This window comes from Eucyclogobius newberryi, unplaced genomic scaffold, assembly GCF_026437365.1.
Source record: "Eucyclogobius newberryi isolate DKJ021-1_F unplaced genomic scaffold, fEucNew1.0.hap1 SCAF_16, whole genome shotgun sequence".
In the NCBI taxonomy this organism is placed as follows: Eukaryota; Metazoa; Chordata; class Actinopteri; order Gobiiformes; family Gobiidae; genus Eucyclogobius; species Eucyclogobius newberryi.
The window spans coordinates 4,442,568-4,462,105 of record NW_027315790.1 but is presented as its reverse complement, the minus strand read 5'-3'; the positions used below and the strand labels follow the sequence as shown (position 1 = coordinate 4,462,105).

General features: G+C 43.3%; 1 protein-coding gene across 1 annotated transcript in view; it reads right to left on the bottom strand.

Moving 5' to 3' along the window:
- Positions 1–8,119: 8,119 nt before the first annotated feature.
- Positions 8,120–19,538, bottom strand: part of LOC140361377 (homeobox protein MOX-2-like) — a 27,834-nt gene continuing 16,415 nt past the window's right edge. Inside the window, exon 3 of the mRNA XM_072447089.1 lies at positions 8,120–8,933. Coding sequence (XP_072303190.1) covers positions 8,229–8,933 — 705 coding nt within the window. The 3' untranslated portion in view covers positions 8,120–8,228. The remainder of the gene's footprint in view (positions 8,934–19,538) is intronic.

Below are 19,538 nucleotides of genomic sequence, written 5' to 3'. Positions count from 1 at the left end.
CGTTTCGACTGGCCCTGATCCCACAGACCGGTTAGCATTAGCACCCTTTAGCCTGGCTCTGGCTCTCATCACACAAACATAACACAAGGCCAATAAGGGTAACGTTTAGCTTTATATACAATGTACAAAATTCTGTTCTATTTTTCACATGAATCCAAGTCCAACCAACGTCAAACTTGTGTGGACCACAAACTATTACTTCAGACTCGGCTCTCCCATGTGTTTCCAGCTCTGGACGTGATGAACGTGGACTGCAGCGCGTGCCGTGAGCTGGTGCTCGGTGACAGATGGAGGTTTGGCGCGTTGCTGTGAGGAAACACAGGGCGCACGGCTGGTCTTTCTCTCCAGGCTGAGGGCTCTGAATGTTGGCCTGCTCATGGTTCTCCTCTCTGTGCCTGGAGGGGCCCCGACAGCCCGGTGGGGCCCCGACAGCCCGGTGGAGCTCAGTGAGGAAAATACACATGTGGGATACGCCTGGTGACTCCAACATTACTCAGTATTATAGCATTTAACTGTGCGGTATTTTTTTAGTCTATGGCTTGGAATTTACACAGCAAAGAGGATTTATCTGAGTAAGCACATTTATTCTTCTTAATATGCCCAAAATGGCACAAAAGCTACATTTTAGCTGGTGGCTAAAAACGCTAAACATTCAATTAGACAACTACAGACACATAAGACACAGATCCTTTTCAATAACTTAACATACTTAAAATAAAGGGATAAGAGCTAGATTTTATATGAATGTTTTACCAGGGCCAAAGCTCATAGGGTGATACACAAACTGCATCCTTCCATTTCCGTGGACTGGTCAGGGCACAACTGGACTGGCAGAGCAAATGCTCTAAACTGCCTAAAGGTATAAAATAAGCACATAAGGATACAGCCCTAAAGGAATATTTCATATGCAAATCCATATAAAGCCTGTGTAGAGTTTACACCAGGATCATATAGTGCCCAAACAGGACGATAAGGTAAACTCAACATCATTGTATTAAGTAACCATAAGAAGGTCAGGAGGTTTGCATTACTATTGTCATTATTATATTACGTTATTATTTATTATTTTATTAAGCCTAGTTGGTAAATTGTTTTTAATTATATGATAATACGTTGATGTAATAGTCCTGCAGCACTTGGATTATCTCTAGAGGGAGTTTAAGCATTTAAAAAAAAGATGTCACACTATAATTTTAGAAATAACCTAAATCAGTTACACAAAGCATCACACAGCTGCACTGAGCCCTGACCGGTTCTTGCTCTGACCGCTGCGCTCCCCTGTGCACACCTCGTGAGTGCATGCACAGCTGTCCAGCAGCCTGTCCTGCACTCTGTCCTGCACTCTGTCCTGCAGCCTGTGCAGCACTCTGTCCTGCAGCCTGTCCTGCACTCTGTCCTGCACTCTGTCCTGCACTCTGTCCTGCACTCTGTCCTGCAGCCTGTGCAGCACTCTGTCCTGCAGCCTGTCCAGCAGCCTGTCCAGTACTCTGTCCTGCACTCTGTCCTGCAGCCTGTGCAGCAGCCTGTCCAGCAGCCTGTCCAGTACTCTGTCCTGCACTCTGTCCTGCAGCCTGTCCAGCACTCTGTCCTGCAGCCTGTCCAGCACTCTGTCCTGCAGCCTGTCCAGCACTCTGTCCTGCAGCCTGTCCAGCACTCTGTCCTGCAGCCTGTCCAGCAGCCTGTCCTGCACTCTGTCCTGCACTCTGTCCTGCAGCCTGTCCAGTAGCCTGTCCAGTACTCTGTCCTGCACTCTGTCCTGCAGCCTGTCCTGCACTCTGTCCTGCACTCTGTCCTGCACTCTGTCCTGCAGCCTGTCCTGCACTCTGTCCTGCACTCTGTCCTGCAGCCTGTGCAGCAGCCTGTCCTGCAGCCTGTCCAGTACCCTGTCCTGCACTCTGTCCTGCAGCCTGTGCAGCAGCCTGTCCTGCAGCCTGTCCAGTACTCTTTCCTGCACTCTGTCCTGCAGCCTGTCCAGCACTCTGTCCTGCAGCCTGTCCAGCAGCCTGTCCGGCACTCTGTCCTGCAGCCTGTCCAGCAGCCTGTCCAGCACTCTGTCCAGCAGCCTGTCCAGCAGCCTGTCCAGCAGCCTGTCCAGCAGCAGCCTATTGACAGTGGACTGAAGTCTGTCACACATGCTCCTGCCTTCACTCACTGCAGGTGACCGCTCTGCAAACTTCTCTGGAGACATTTCAATCTGACCTCGAGGACTCGCTGCTCGGATGTGATTGTAAAAGAGAGACCGGTTTATGAAGATCATAACACCATATTTAAATTCATACATAGATCCCTTCACTAAAATAAAGATGCATCAAGATTTATTTCTTCATCACAAACAGGTTAGTACAATCATTGGCAAGAAACTCTATGCACAAGTGTTTCCAAGTGTTTCAGAGTTTGGTGCAGGATTGGTTTCCTGTGTCTCGTTGTAACAGTTGAGCTTTATTGTCATAATTACATTGAGGTCAGAGGTCTGATCTCAAAATGCCGGAATTATATTTTTTAATCATAAGTCCAATCTTGAATGATTTTAGATGCAATATGCACTGGAAATATAATACTTCATATCGTAACGCGAGTGCCGTGCGTCGATAAAAAGAAAACAGCTGTTGCTAACCTGCGCTAGCTTTGTTTTGTCTGACTGTTCAACACAAAAGTTACCTCCATTGCATAAAACAGTGATTTATCATAAGATCAAGTCAGCGTTTGGTGAGAAATGATTATTCTCTGTTTATCGTTTTTCCGTCTTGTTTTTGCCTCGCTCAGAAGTGTCGGTTCATTTAAGAGACAGCGGAGAGACTTTCGGAGCGTACTAATCCAAAGTGAACCAGTCGAAACATATTAATATGCATATCATTGAGCAATAAACATCAGAGAACACAAGACAAATAAAAAGGCTTTGTTGGACCATTGCACTTTGCTGTATAGAACAATAGTATAGAAGTAGAACAATACTATTATTTGACAATGACAATAGCAAAACTATTGTCCAATCATTAGAAGTGGCTCAAGTGAAGTACAGAGCAGCTCTAGTTGTGACATTGTGGTTATTTTCCTACAGATCTCAGTCTCTTTTGGATGTATAGGCTCCGTAAGTACAGCTCAGAATGGTTAAAACAGCTGTCCATCAGAGCGCCCTGTCAGTTTATTGGAAGGCTTGTTTTGTCCCCATTTGGCCATAATCTGTCAAATCAGAACAACTCCCACAGCAGAACGTTTCTTGGACCTAAATTCATCTCCTGAAGGTGAGCGTTAGATTTTTGTGTGAATCTAACTGAACAGAGCTGACTTGGACTATAATTGTGTTACTGCTGATTGTCACTAACATTTCTAACTTGATTTTGGTATTAAATCAGGCCAAAAAGTTGTATCTAAATTGATCCCTGCATGTTTGAGTAAGTTGGTTAATTTGTTTGTGCTGATATTGATCAAGATCCTTTTAAAAGTATAAGTTGTTTTTAGTATCAATCAACACTTGCTCAAAGTCCAGTTTAAAATTCTTGGTTCTGTCTGACAGGTTCAAACAAACTCATCTTCATATTACAGAGGTTTCTCTTTAATAAATATAAAATCTTTCATTTGGGGTTAGAGCTCCTCCCACATCAGCTGTGGAGCTTCAGCTGAAGGCTTTGGGAACCAAAATATCAAAATCAATGTGGTGATACAGTATTGATATTGTTGGCTGTATTGATATTGTTGCTGAACAATATCTAGAAAAAATAAAACATATCCAATACATTTAAGTAATCAAGAGCAGATCACTTTCCCTTCAGTTAATCAGAGCAAACAATCCATTAGTTTATCCTGGATCTGTCTGCTGTGGTTCCTTCGTGCACAATCTGTTCCCCCATAATGCATTTCCAGATGGGACTAAAGCCGACATGAATTAACATCTCCCTGGGATTTCCCTTTTATTGTGCGCACTCAGACAGCCGTGCCGTGTCTCGCATTTATCAGACACTGTCGGGTCCTAATGAAAGCCATGCACGGTGGAAACCCCTGACGACCACTGTCCACCACCAGACTGCTCCGAGACACGCTCCCGAGACACGGAGACACGCTCCTGAGACATGCTCACGAGACACGCTCCCGAGACACGGAGACACGCTCCCGAGACACAGAGACACGCTCCCGAGACATGCTCACGAGACACGCTCCCGAGACACGGAGACACGCTCCCGAGACACAGAGACACGCTCCCGAGACAGGCTCACGAGACAGGCTCACGAGACACACTCCTGAGACACGGAGACACGCTCCCGAGACACGCTCCCGAGACATGCTCCCGAGACAGGCTCACGAGACAGGCCCAGCTGCTTTTACTTTCACCGCCACAAAAGGAAGGAAGGAATTACAAAACACATCGAGAGTAAAGAGAGCTTTGGAGGAGGCATACTTTGTTGTCAGTTTTATTTATCAAAGTAGAATTCATGTTTCAAATAACTGTAGGAAGACATTTTGATTCTGTTTGATCATTTTGCATTATTGTTAAAGGTGCTGTACCTAATTCTCACCTTATCAAACAAGAAAAACTATTATTTTTAAACTGTTTGGTCGGTCTAAATCAGGGGTGTCAAACATACGGCCCGTGGGCTGCTTCCGGCCCGCAAAACGTTTTAATCCGGCCCGCTGAACGTTTAATTTTTTTATTTTTTTTTTTAAACTACACGTCCCACAATGCCGCTGGTGGCCGCCCCTCCCCCGCGCGGCTCTTCACCGCGGTGTGTACTGTACTGCCAAGGGAGAAGTGCTGAGGGAAGTAAGACGCCCGTTTGCGCACTTTACAGCACTTACGCACGTCTGAGCAAAGGTCTGAGCGAGGACAGAGACTTGTGGCTTTAGGAAACAAGTGGAAGAAAGAAAGGAGACGGTTTTGTGGATGTTAGAGCTGTGCTAAAAGTGGAGCTAATGTGGAGCTAACAACAAGAAAACTAACTTCTGTGATGATGCTCTGTGAGGAAAACATCCTCTACAAACCTGGACAGATCAGGAGCCACAGGTAAAAACACAGGTCAGAGTGTAATAAAGTATGAGCATGACTGTGTCCACACTAATGTGACTGAACACAAACACAATGACCTCATCTGAGTCACTACATGAATCATTTGTCACTAAGATCAGCTTAAACTATGAAAATAGCTCATATTGAGTTTGAGCAGAAACATGTCTGTGATATGAACATGTCACATCAGAAATCACATCAAAAGTCCATGTTCCTGTTGCTGCTGCTGCTGAATATGGACTCAGTATCTCACCTGTCTCCACAACTATTACTAAGCTGTAAAAAAACTATTTATTTGTTATATTTTTTATTGTTTTATTTTGTACATAATATTTGGCCCACGATTTGACAAAAGAGTTTAGTTTGATGGAAACTGTGGCTCATGCACTTATTCTATATTTTCAAGGCCTGAGAGGAAACTTAACCTCCTTAAACGCTCCACGTGTGTGTTTGTATTTAGTGCTGAGTCAGTTCATGTGTAAAGAGAACTACAGAGAACTACAGACAACTACAGAGAACTACAGAGTACTACAGAGAACTACAGAGAACTACAGACAACTACAGAGAACTACAGAGAACTACAGAGAACTACAGAGAACTACAGAGAACTACAGACAACTACAGACAACTACAGAGAACTACAGAGAACTACAGAGAACTACAGAGAACTACAGATAACTACAGATGACTACAGAGAACTACAGATTACTACAGAGAACTACAGAGAACTACAGAGAACTACAGAGAACTACAGAGAACTACAGAGAACTACAGATTACTACAGAGAACTACAGAGAACTACAGACAACTACAGACAACTACAGAGAACTACAGAGAACTACAGATAACTACAGAGAACTACAGATAACTACAGATTACTACAGACAACTACAGAGAACTACAGAGAACTACAGACAACTATAGACAACTACAGAGAACTACAGAGAACTACAGAGAACTACAGAGAACTACAGACAACTACAGACAACTACAGAGAACTACAGAGAACTACAGAGAACTACAGAGAACTACAGAGAACTACAGATAACTACAGATTACTACAGACAACTACAGAGAACTACAGAGAACTACAGACAACTACAGACAACTACAGAGAACTACAGATAACTACAGAGAACTACAGACAACTACAGAGAACTACAGAGAACTACAGATAACTACAGACAACTACAGACAACTACAGAGAACTACAGAGAACTACAAATAACTACAGATAACTACAGATAACTACAGATAACTACAGAGAACTACAGACAACTACAGAGAACTACAGAGAACTACAGACAACTACAGAGAACTACAGAGAACTACAAATAACTACAGAGAACTACAGAGAACTACAGAGAACTACAGATTACTACAGAGAACTACAGAGAACTACAGATAACTACAGATTACTACAGAGAACTACAGATAACTACAGATTACTACAGAGAACTACAGAGAACTACAGAGAACTACAGATAACTACAGATAACTACAGATGACTACAGAGAACTACAGATTACTACAGAGAACTACAGAGAACTACAGAGAACTACAGATTACTACAGAGAACTACAGAGAACTACAGAGAACTACAGATTACTACAGAGAACTACAGAGAACTACAGAGAACTACAGATTACTACAGAGAACTACAGAGAACGACACAGACGTGGAAATGTTAGTTAGTACATCTAAAAGGTTTTTTAAATCTTGAGAAGTTTATTTTGTTATTAAGTCAAACACAATTTTTTTCAGTTCCAAATACTCTAATAATCTAACAAAATTTAACAATAGACTAAATGTTTATCTCTGTAGATCAACCCTGAAGTTGTGATGCACATAAACTGAAGCACATGTTGGTGAAATTACACTTGTTTTTCTTAATACATTTTAGTTTATGAGAACAAACGTGTTTGTAATTTCTTTTAATTGATCCAGTAATTGCTTCAAAAACAGGCTATATAAAGCTATTTATTTCTTATATATTTTTATTGTTTTATGTTTTACGTTATGTTCGGCCCGCGACCCAGCCTGAGCGTCCAAATTCGGCCCACGGCCCAAAATGAGTTTGACTCCCCTGGTCTAAATGAATTTCTCTCTTATCAAATGCATTCTCAGCATCCAAATTATTCCCCGCGATGAGTTTATGAGACTTTTTCAAAACTTGGAAGAGAGTTAGAGTGAGGTTGCTATCGTGGAAAAGCTAACACACATTAGCATGCTAACAGCGCACTTCCTGCTTCACGGATAATAAAATGTCCTATAATTAAATGAGGACAGCACACTGCGGTCTCATTTTCACCTTATAGTGCTGCTTTTACATGGGCAATACCAATTTCACCTTCTATTCAATTTATTTTTGTAACGCCCAAAATCGGACACAGCCCCTTTAATACTTCTCCCCAGAGCTCACAATGTTTTCCCTCCAAATGGTAATATCTTTTTGGAAGTCTGCACATGTTCACCAGAGCTCAAACCGCCTCTCAAAGCTTTTAACTCTCTCTGTGAGTTTCAGAATGATGAAACAACTAACGTTCTATGCTCATGCTGTCAATCACTTTACAACTCGACTAGTTCGGGAAGATTTGAGGGACTCTGGGGTCAGAAAAGGCTCGTTACTGCATCGATAATCAACCCATCGACCACATTTAGTAAAGTGTGTAAACCTTGTTGATATTAGTGTGCAAAACTGTCATTTTAGCTGAAGCCTAAGGAGACCAGATGAATATAAAATACAAACGTCATATACCTAAGCACATAAGTATATGGATTTGCTTTACCATTTGTCATTTGTGTTTGGCGATTGGATTTGACTTCACTCTGCTCAGCATCAGCATCAGCATCAGACAGAGAGAATGATGCATTTGTGAATGTTTTGAACCGAAAGCCTCGAATACAAATGGCGTCTTCACTCAGTGCTTCAGCATGTTTATTCTCATGGGAGCGGGGCCCGAGTTCTTTCTTCTGCCAGTCATAAGTCACAACAACCTCAAACTACTTGGAGTGACTTACAAATAGAGTTGTACCAGTTATTCATTTGAGTTGTCTGCAATCCATAAATATTGAGCCTGATCAATTAAATGAGCATTATTCTGTTATATACAAAACCCAACCACAACACAGAATCATCATATTAAGAATACACATTTTGCTTCTCATTTGAATCCCAGGTGATTTCTCCCTTTCCAGTCTTGAGTCACTTGCATTTGTCTGTGGAGGGTCATAGTCGTGCCTGCTCAGAACTGCGCTCACTGTCTTTACTGTCTTCATCCGGTTTGGGTGAGGGGAGACCTGGCCCGGGTGAGGGGAGACCTGGCCCAGGTGAGGGGAGACCTGGCCCAGGTGAGGGGAGACCTGGCCCTGGTGAGGGGAGACCTGGCTCTGGTGAGGGGAGACCTGGCCCTGGTGAGGGGAGACCTGGCCGAGGTGAGGGGAGACCTGGCCGAGGTGAGGGGAGACCTGGCCGAGGTGAGGGGAGACCTGGCCCTGGTGAGGGGAGACCTGGCCGAGGTGAGGGGAGACCTGGCCGAGGTGAGGGGAGACCTGGCCCTGGTGAGGGGAGACCTGGCCCTGGTGAGGGGAGACCTGGCCCTGGTGAGGGGAGACCTGGCCGAGGTGAGGGGAGACCTGGCCGAGGTGAGGGGAGACCTGGCCGAGGTGAGGGGAGACCTGGCCGAGGTGAGGGGAGACCTGGCCGAGGTGAGGGGAGACCTGGCCCTGGTGAGGGGAGACCAGGTTTGAGGGAGTCATGCACCAGGTCTGGGGAGCCAGAATGAGGCGACAGTCCCACTAGACCTGAGAACTCAGATGGCAGTAATGTCCCTTTCTTCACGTGGTTGAGTTCTTTCTCCCGCGCTGCTGGTCCCTGTTGTCCTCCTTTTACACGTTTCCACTTCATCCGCCGGTTCTGGAACCAGACCTTCACCTGTGGGAGAACAACAAAGACTAATAACATTACATCAGCCTCACATACTGCAATCTCACCATGGATCAGAGATTACATGATGATCATATGCACTATTTTATAAGAAACATACCCAAAATTAGATTAAGACTTAACCATTAAGACTATCTTGTAAATATGGATTGTATTGTTTGACATTTTAGTGTTTGTATTACTTTTGTATCGGATAGGTACAAGTTTGTTCATGTACACCAGAACTCACCGTATTCTAAAGAAATCTACGGTGTGCAACAGGGTTCAGTCCAGTTTACTCAAAGGTAAACTATGGCATTCATTTTTCTCCTTCTTCCACCTCCTTCTCCTCTCGAGGAGCGGTTCTTGAAAGGGGAAAATAAGTGTTGTCCTAACGAGTCGTAGAGTTGTATGGAAAGGACGGAGACTGCATAGCTGAGGCAGTAGTTTATTCACCATCAGTCTGGGACCCGGTGACTTGAACACACTTGAACACGTTGCAGTAGTGTTGGCTTTACTTCCACACACAGAGGTTTCAATAGTAGCTAAGATACAATGAGATAGAATGAGAAGGGCATGGCATATCACTGCTCTGAGACGTGTGGACCAAGGAAACTGATCATGTTAGAGAAAGACACATTGTGTGACATCATCATAGATAGAGTTAACCACATCGAAATGTCAACAATGGGAGATATTGAGATGTTCTTGTTAAGGCTGTGGATTATTCTACAACTGTTTCAGACACTGCTACTGGCTGCTGCACCTTAGATGCCCCTCCCCATCTCACAACCCTGACCTGTGGACCCGGAACTCTCTCTACACTAGATAAACTGCTCCTCACCTGCCTGGATGAACTCTCCCTGTACTAGCAGAACCACCCATTCTCTTCTCTGGTAGTTCTGGCTCCACAAATGGACCTGGACCATCAGCAGCCCGTCTGTCTGTGGGAGCAGGATCTCTCCTTCACTGTGGTTCTCTCTGAGGTTTGACCGTTTCCCACAGAGCTTTTTGTCCTTTTTCCTTGAAGAGAAGGAGGGTCAAGGACAGGGTATATACTCTGGAACAGTTACACATTTGCTAAATTCCTGTGAACATTGTTTAGTCAACCTTCTGTTGGGTAAATTCTGTAACGCCCACGAGGCCTCTCCAAATGTAACTGAGTAGAACGACTGTGTTTACTGATGGTCACATGTTTCACTGTTGATCATATCTTGGACAGAGATCGTTGACAGCGAAAGGTACCAGTTTGTTCATGTAAACCAGAGCTCCTCACCCTGTTCTAAAGTAACTTACTGGGTAACTGGAAAACTGGGTCCAGTTCTGTTTCCTCTGTATATGCTGCCGTTAGGTCACATGGACTCACTTTGCGATCAAGATTCTAACATATAAGTCAAGCTTCTGGATTGAATCTTTGTCCTTGTCTCACTGTTAGACCCACAACCTGCATTTTTTCAGGCACTGTGCTTCTCGTAATCCCCATACAGCAGTAACACTAGTGCACAACGGCGATGACATAACGACCGCTGCCATGGGTGCTGATATGGGTGCTGATATGGGCAGACACATGAGCTCCTCCTGACTCTGCACTTTCTTTAGTATTGGGGGATCATGCTAACTGCACCAGGACTCACCAGTTGTCCATTCTCTGACAGATCGACGCTCTTTACCTCTGCTAACCCCAGGAATGACCACATTTTTTATCCCATAATTGCTAAGATTATTTTTGGGGGAGCGTCTGGGTTTCATTAGATTGTACACACAGATAAAGTCAGCTCCCAGTCTCAGGTTTGATCACAGACGTTGTGTTGGCGCAGGTGGACGGCCTTATCTCCCTGTGACATCCTCATGATCTCAGAGGTCCTGACCCTTTAGGTCTCTAAAACTACAGGCACGTCACAATATTTACACTCTAACTTGTGTGTCAAAGTTCAGTCATAACTATCAAGGGTTCAAATCAGTGCTAGTTTTAAAGATTTAGTCAAATAATTATTTTTTGTTTCAGCTTAGTTTTAGATGCAAATTCTTTCGACTAAATCCATTTAGTTAACCAGAAAAGATGTATTTTAATTATGATCAAAAAAGCTCTGGGACTGAAAAGTGGAACTAACCCAAACCCAGTCTCCACTTTTATTTGTATTTTTTACTATCTGACAAAAGTACTTTGAGAGGAATTTGGCTGACAAAAATAGCTACTTTTATTCAAAGAAAATCATAATTCTAAGTTCATAAGTCTTGATGAGTGCTTTTTACTTACTTTTTTTATCAAGTGTTAGTCACAAAAATAATGAAATTGACAAAAACGATGATGAAAATATTTCAATCGACAAAATAAAAAGCAAATTGAACTAAAACTAAAAAAAGAGCAGCAATAACCAACCTAACTGCAGTTTTTCAGCATATTACAAGCGCACCAAGGCCGTTTTTATGAAAGTATCTTTGATAAGTGGGTGAATAATGCACAACCGAGCAGCTTTTTCCAGTTCACAGAATGTTTGAGCTGAACTCACTCACACGACTGTGCTGTCTTCAGACTGTAACGACAGCAGGTCAGAACCACTAAAAACATACTTATAAACTCCTCTCCATTAAGAACGTGGCTGTTGAAAGCATTTGGAGGGTGTAGTGGTTTAAGACATTGCACATAGGACCAAACTCGTTGGCTGAATGTCTCTCCCCTCTCTCCCTATTTCTCGTCAGAGCTTTCCAGAAAAGGGTATTTACTTTAGCACTTATTCATCTAAACTACCAGTTGGCAATTGTATATCAATAAATCAATCTTTATTTCAGGGATCAACATGAAATAATGATAAAATACTTATGTTTCCCATTGTCCATAGAAGCAGTTCATAAACATACAAACAAAGCCTCTAATTTAGAGTAGGAACATTATTTTCAACAAAACATTAGCCTGGTAACGAGTCCTCGTCGTCACAGAGGTCAGAGGTCGCTCCTGATGACGTGAGCGACATATTAAACTAAGAAAGCAGGAAACACAGTGTGAAGAAGCTCCTCTGTCATTACCACCACGATTTAGCTCTTTTTACACGTCAGAAGGATGTGAATTCAGACTGTGAGAGAATGTGGTGAGTTCTCAGACTGATCCCACTGGAGAGTTGTCCTGGCCACGCTCAGAGCCAAACTCGGCCTCTTGAGCTCTCGTTTGGTAAATTTATATCCAGGAATTATAATGTATAGATTCATATTTGTGCCATAATTTGCCTTAACAGTTTAGCTTGATATAGTTCAAACTTTTACTTCAAATGTGTCCTCATTCAACTCCTGATTTTGCCTTGGAAGTGAACTTGTTATTCCACCTAAGCATTGGTGCAAGCGCATTGTGGTTTTGCTGAGATTTATGATTCAAGGACTTCTTAGTTCATGCAATAAACGATCATCTTACAGCATAAACAGATTTTTTGAATTCTAAAAAACTTCTGAGCCACAATTTACGACTTGGCTGACATATGTGACTCGCCACGGCAATTGTCGGACCATGTCGGCCTCGGTGAAACTGAGAAAAACAGCATTTTACTTTTTTTTCCCCAAATTTGTGATTTTCGTTTTTTTGCATTATGTGAAAGTTGAAGATATGGACCAGCCATTCGATGTATCAGATAACAGTATTTGCAGCATTAAAAGCATAAATAAAGCCGTTTAAAATGTGGTGTTTTCGGGCGCTCTCTGGACGTGCAGAGTGGGTGTGACCGCATTTCCATATGAACAGCTGCGCTATTGTAGTCAGCTAATGGGCTGAGCCGCCAGCCGCATGGCTACTTGATAAGCAGCAACACAGGGACACACAACACACACTGTGTAAAATCAGTTGAAAAATGGATCCTTCTGCTATTGCTTCGGAGCTTAACAGAGGTTGTTACAGCTCCACGCTTTTGGATTATTTCTGCGAAAAGTCCGCTTATCCAGATGACTATCTAAGTTCTGAATCTGAAGATGAGGTCACAGATGAAGAGTGCGATTTCATCCAGCTGGAAAATATCCCTAGTCTACGGCTGACCTTAGATGAGGAGGAAGATGGGTTTTGGACAGAGGAAGGAGCGCCCGGTCACGCCGAAGAGCTGGAGCGTGAAATAACAGACGCTATAGCCACGGTTACTTTTGCAGGAGAGAACGAAGAGTTGGAAAAGATCCGTAACTTTGACTGCAAATGTAACTCAAGAAGAAAAGAAAATTCTCTTCTCTCAAGCAAATCGTGTAGCGGGAAACTCTCTCCAGAACTCATGTACAAGCTACGGAGCGACTCATTAGCAGCAGAAAGAGAGTGGCAGGATATGAGGATTATCGGACATATGGAAGCAAACAGACGTTCTGTCGTCACTTCTGAGCTGACGACGTCCACGAAAAAGCCCCAGAAGAAGCGCAAGTTTGCCCGGACAAGCTTTTTCATAGGAGGCACGGAAGTCTGCAGAAGTACTTTCCTGTTCCTCATGGCGTAAGTAATGATTAATATTAAATACGCCTGTTTTAGTGTGCTTTTTGGTCGTGTTTGTGTTGTGAGTGCCTGTTTTGTTGAGCCATCACAAGCTAGCTAGCCACGTAGCGCCGCTAGCCCCGGCCGTGTCCCGCTCCTCCGCATTTTAAGTCTTAAATACGACGTAAACGTCAGAATGTGAATAATGCAGAATAAATGGCATCACAAACACGCTTGAAAGTTATGTTTTGGTGTGCTGTTGTGGTCGTGTTTGTGTTGTGAGTGCCTGTTTTGGTCTAAACCTGGTGAGCCATGATATCACAAGCTAGCCAGCCACGTGAAGCGTGTTATTCCCATATTACTGTCAACCCTAATCCTTTTTTCCCCCCTTTTCAAAATTGGCAAAGACACCCTGACTGACATAATTAAACACTATGATGAAAATGGAGCAACACCACGGTTGAGGAAGAAGCGTGCACAGCCACAGCCACGTTCACGCAGGTTCATCAGCCATGAAGTCATCCACACCGTTGTAGAGTTTATCAAAAACTATGCAGAAGTCCATTCCATAATGCTACCTGGTCGACATCCTGGCCATAAGGACTGGCATGTGAAGTTGCTCCCAACCCATGTGACTAAGGCCTCAGTTTGGCGTCTCTACGTGAAGTCTGCTAAGGAGCTTGGTAAGTGTAAAACATTATTTTGGTGATTTTCATGTTTTAATGATTAGAGTATAATTAACCATAAGCAACATCTGTTTTTTAGGTGAGCCTGCAGTTTGTAAATCAAGCTTCAGATCACTGTGGAAACAGCTTCTCCCACACATCAGAAGCTGCAGGCCACGCACAGATCTCTGTTGGCAGTGTCAGAGCAACAACGAGCAGCTGATACGAAGTGCAAATGTCCCAGATGAAAGAAAATCTGAAGTTGTCCAGAAGCAAGTGCATCATCTTGCCCTTGTGCAAAGTGAGAGGACTTTTTACAACACTTTGATTGCTGCCTGCAGACAGACAACAGAATCTAATGTGCTGTCTTTCGGACCCTCACCGCCAGCAAGCAAAGACATCAGGATGCATTACAGCTTCGACTTTGCACAGCAGGTACTACTAATAGTGCAAATGCAGAATAGAGACATTATAGATTTAGATTATTATAGAGACATATACGTCTTAATCAAATGTCATATGTATTAATCTAATCTCCTTTCTCTCTCTCTGTCTACTACAGGTACACTTTCCGTCCAACCCTCTGCAGCCGGGGCCAATGTATTTCCTGACTCCACGAAAATGTGGCCTTTTTGGTGTCTCCTGTGAAGGGATGCAGAAGCAGGTCAATTTCCTGATTGACGAAGGCATGTCGTCAAGTAAGGGAAGCAATGAAGTCATAAGCTACATGCATCATTTCTTCAACAACTTCGGGGTTGGAGAAAAATACGTGGATCTTCATTGTGACAACTGCAGTGGCCAAAACAAAAACAATTTCATGTTGTGGTGCTGCCTGGCGTGTTGGACACAAGCTTCACCACACAATGGACATCCACTTCCTCATTGCTGGCCATACGAAATTCTCCCCTGATTGTGGCTTTGGACTTATCAAGCAAGCATACATGAAGACCAGGGTTGACACTTTGGAAGACATCGCTGAGGTTAGTTTATGTTATTTGACTACTGTAATGTGTAAACATTAGCCTGGCAAAACTTCAGTGCAGATATTTTTCTTCTGTTCTAATTTTTTTTTACATTGTCGCCCTTGTCATCAGGTAGTGGAAAACAGCTCTCCTGAGAGTCACCTCAATATCCCACAGCTTGTTGGAACGGCGGATGGCAAAGTGTTCGTCAAGAACTTCGACTGGCAGAAGCATCTGAGTCCCTTCTTCAGACGGCTTCCAAAGATCAAGAGCTATCAGCACTTCAGGTATTTATATTCAAACAAAAAAAAATAGTTAATGAGTGTTTCATGTGAAATAGTTAGCCATTTCTTAAATGTCCTGTTATTTGCTTACAGCTTTGATGCCAAGAGACCAGGTGTGGTGCTTGCGAAAAGTCACTGTGGAGCAGAACCTGTGGAATTTCAGCTACTACGCACTACAGCTGTTCTGCCTCCGGTTGACAATCTCCATGTCCTGGTCCCACCTGGATTGAACATTGACAGGCAGACCTACCTGCATGAAAAAATCAGGCCTTTCTGTGCTGACGAGGCAAAAGACATCACATGCCCAGGGCCGAGAGTCACAGCACAGAAGACGAATGTGCAAAAGAGGCTGCGGACGTAATTGGACTCTGATGGTGTACCTATGATGTCTATTATCTCATATGTTGCAGTTCATATACCTGGCCCTGGCATCTGTTTATAAGAGTTCTTCTATTGAGGGTGTTTTTTAAACTTCCTATAAATTATCTGTCCTTTCCCCCTGTATCTACTGCGTTGTAACATTAAAGGCTATCTTATCTTATCTTTTGTTGTTTGTGTTGCACTGAATCACCTGTGAATTATGTTTATCGACAAATGCAATGAACCCTATTCTCATTCTGATTCTTTGATTCTATTCAGGGCCTTTTGTAATCCAAGTATTTCCATTTTAATATAGTAACTTCTAATTCTGATTCAAGTCCAGTTACCATCAGTAACAACACTCCTCTTGAGTCTTCAGTGACAGCTGTAGGGGGAAGATGGTGTCAGTGTGACAGGGGGGAGGGCTTATCTCAATGAGATGCAAATGAGCCCCGCCCCCTGTGACTCTGGGCTCACTCCGGTGAGAAACTTTGGAAGCCGTTTTCTCAGTGAATGGGTTTGAGAGTTGTATACATTCCACAACTTACTCAAATATTATCAGATCTACATGAGTGAGACATCATTGGAAAGCTTTGAATTCACACTTCCAGAATATGTGAATAACTCAAAATGTCTCCGGGTAGACATGTAACTGGATTGGCCATGGTCAGTCACATATAATTCCAATAGTAAGTTATTCCCATTTAATGTGTCAGATACACTATGTCCAAGTGATGTGTTGTTGCTGTAGCTGCCAGTTACACACGCCTGTTTAAGTTAGATTTTTGCTCAAATGTTATTTAGATATTGTGAGATTTTTTATGTCTGTAATGCTTCAATAAGGGATGTCAAGATTATTAGGTTAATCGATAATCGTAATTACTTATGTCACAATATTATCGTAAAGACAAAAAAATCATAATTGAAATTTTTAGACGATTTTTATATATGTTTTTTAATTACATTTTTTTTTTTTAATGATTTTTGAATTAAAAGAAATGTGACGATTTAGAAGCAAAATGAAGTGATTTCTGCTCAGCCTTTCCTCAAAAAAGTAAACCTAAATGTCTTTATCTTGTTGTTTATGTCAAATTAATCATTCAGAGAGTTTGATTTCATAAAACAAGTCACATATTGAGGAGCGGTAACGTGTTGAGAAAATAAGAAAGCAAGAAAATGTAGGATTTCATTGTTATTTTGGTTGTGAGGTTAATAATCGTTTATTCTCACAATCATCGTTTTAGAAAAATTTGAAATCTTGACATTCCTAGCTTCAAATATGTCAGTTACTATAAGTATTTTACAAACACTTACACCAGTTAGTACATTTATCAGATGTACTATACTAGCTGTAATATTGAGAAACATCCATCTATCTCTGTAAAAAGAACAAAGTATATATTATATTATATATTATTATATATTATACACAAACACAAACATTCACACATCACATTCAGTCTTTGTGGGTGAAGGCTTTTTCTTAAAAACTGTAGTTTTTTCCCCCACGAGAGCCTCTGCTGCCCCCCTGTGGCACCTGGTGTTACTGCGCGCTCCCATCCAAATAGTAAAAGTATTCATTTATTTGTTTTAATGCACATTTTCTTGTTCTATGAAGTACTTTGAAATCTGTGTACAAGCTGTGCTACAAAGAAAGTAAAAAGAATGAAAGTTTGTCCTGCAAAAGATCTGACTTGGTGTGGATATTTTTCATAAGCAAGATTTTCCTCTCCCTCTCCTGGACAGTGCAAAGATCTATCGATATTTGTGGCTAAGAAGGAAATAACGTCCGACAGCGTTTTTGTTTTCACAAGAAGAAAAGAGCTCTAGCTGAGGTTGGCTCATTCTAACTGTTAAAGATTGACCCTGAACAGTGACCGCATCATGCTTATGTCAGTTGACCGCATCATGCTTATGTCAGTTGACCGCATCATGCTTATGTCAGTTGACCGCATCATGCTTATGTCAGTTGACCGCATCATGCTTATGTCAGTTGACCGCATCATGCTTATGTCAGTTGACCGCATCATGCTTATGTCAGTTGACCGCATCATGCTTATGTCAGTTGACCGCATCATGCTTATGTCAGTTGACCGCATGATGCTTATGTCAGTTGACCGCATGGTGCTCATGTCAGTTGACCGCATGGTGCTCATGTCAGTTGACCGCATCATGCTTATGTCAGTTGACCGCATGGTGCTCATGTCAGTTGACCGCATGGTGCTCATGTCAGTTGACCGCATCATGCTTATGTCAGTTGACCGCATCATGCTTATGTCAGTTGACCGCATGGTGCTCATGTCAGTTGACCGCATGGTGCTCATGTCAGTTGACCGCATGGTGCTCATGTCAGTTGACCGCATGGTGCTCATGTCAGTTGACCGCATCATGCTTATGTCAGTTGACCGCATGGTGCTCATGTCAGTTGATCGCATGGTGCTCATGTCAGTTGACCGCATGGTGCTGATGTCAGTTGACCGCATGGTGCTCATGTCAGTTGACCGCATGGTGCTCATGTCAGTTGACCGCATCATGCTTATGTCAGTTGACCGCATGGTGCTCATGTCAGTTGACCGCATCATGCTTATGTCAGTTGACCGCATGGTGCTTATGTCAGTTGACCGCATCATGCTTATGTCAGTTGACCGCATGGTGCTTATGTCAGTTGACCGCATCATGCTTATGTCAGTTGACCGCATCATGCTTATGTCAGTTGACCGCATGGTGCTTATGTCAGTTGACCGCATCATGCTTATGTCAGTTGACCGCATGGTGCTTATGTCAGTTGACCGCATCATGCTTATGTCAGTTGACCGCATGGTGCTCATGTCAGTTGACCGCATGGTGCTTATGTCAGTTGACCGCATGGTGCTTATGTCAGTTGACCGCATAGTGCTTATGTCAGTTGACCGCATGGTGCTCATGTCAGTTGACCGCATGGTGCTTATGTCAGTTGACCACGTGGTGCTTATGTCAGTTGACCGCATCATGCTTATGTCAGTTGACCGCGTGGTGCTTATGTCAGTTGACCGCATCATGCTTATGTCAGTTGACCGCATGGTGCTCATGTCAGTTGACCGCATGGTGCTTATGTCAGTTGACCGCATCATGCTTATGTCAGTTGACCGCATGGTGCTTATGTCAGTTGACCGCATGGTGCTTATGTCAGTTGACCGCATCATGCTTATGTCAGTTGACCGCGTGGTGCTTATGTCAGTTGACCGCATCATTCTTATGTCAGTTGACCGTGTGGTGCTTATGTCAGTTGACCGCATGGTGCTCATGTCAGTTGACCGCATCATGCTTATGTCAGTTGACCGCATGGTGCTCATGTCAGTTGACCGCATGGTGCTCATGTCAGTTGACCGCATCATGCTTATGTCAGTTGACCGCATGGTGCTCATGTCAGTTGACCGCATGGTGCTCACGTCAGTTGACCGCATCATGCTTATGTCAGTTGACCGCATGGTGCTTATGTCAGTTGACCGCATCATGCTTATGTCAGTTGACCGCATCATGCTTATGTCAGTTGACCGCATCATGCTTATGTCAGTTGACCGCATGGTGCTCATGTCAGTTGACCGCATGGTGCTCATGTCAGTTGACCGCATGGTGCTCATGTCAGTTGACCGCATGGTGCTCATGTCAGTTGACCGCATCATGCTTATGTCAGTTGACCGCATGGTGCTTATGTCAGTTGACCGCATCATGCTTATGTCAGTTGACCGCATCATGCTTATGTCAGTTGACCGCATGGTGCTCATGTCAGTTGACCGCATCATGCTTGTGTCAGTTGACCGCATCATGCTTATGTCAGTTGACCGCATGGTGCTCATGTCAGTTGACCGCATGGTGCTCATGTCAGTTGACCGCATGGTGCTCATGTCAGTTGACCGCATGGTGCTCATGTCAGT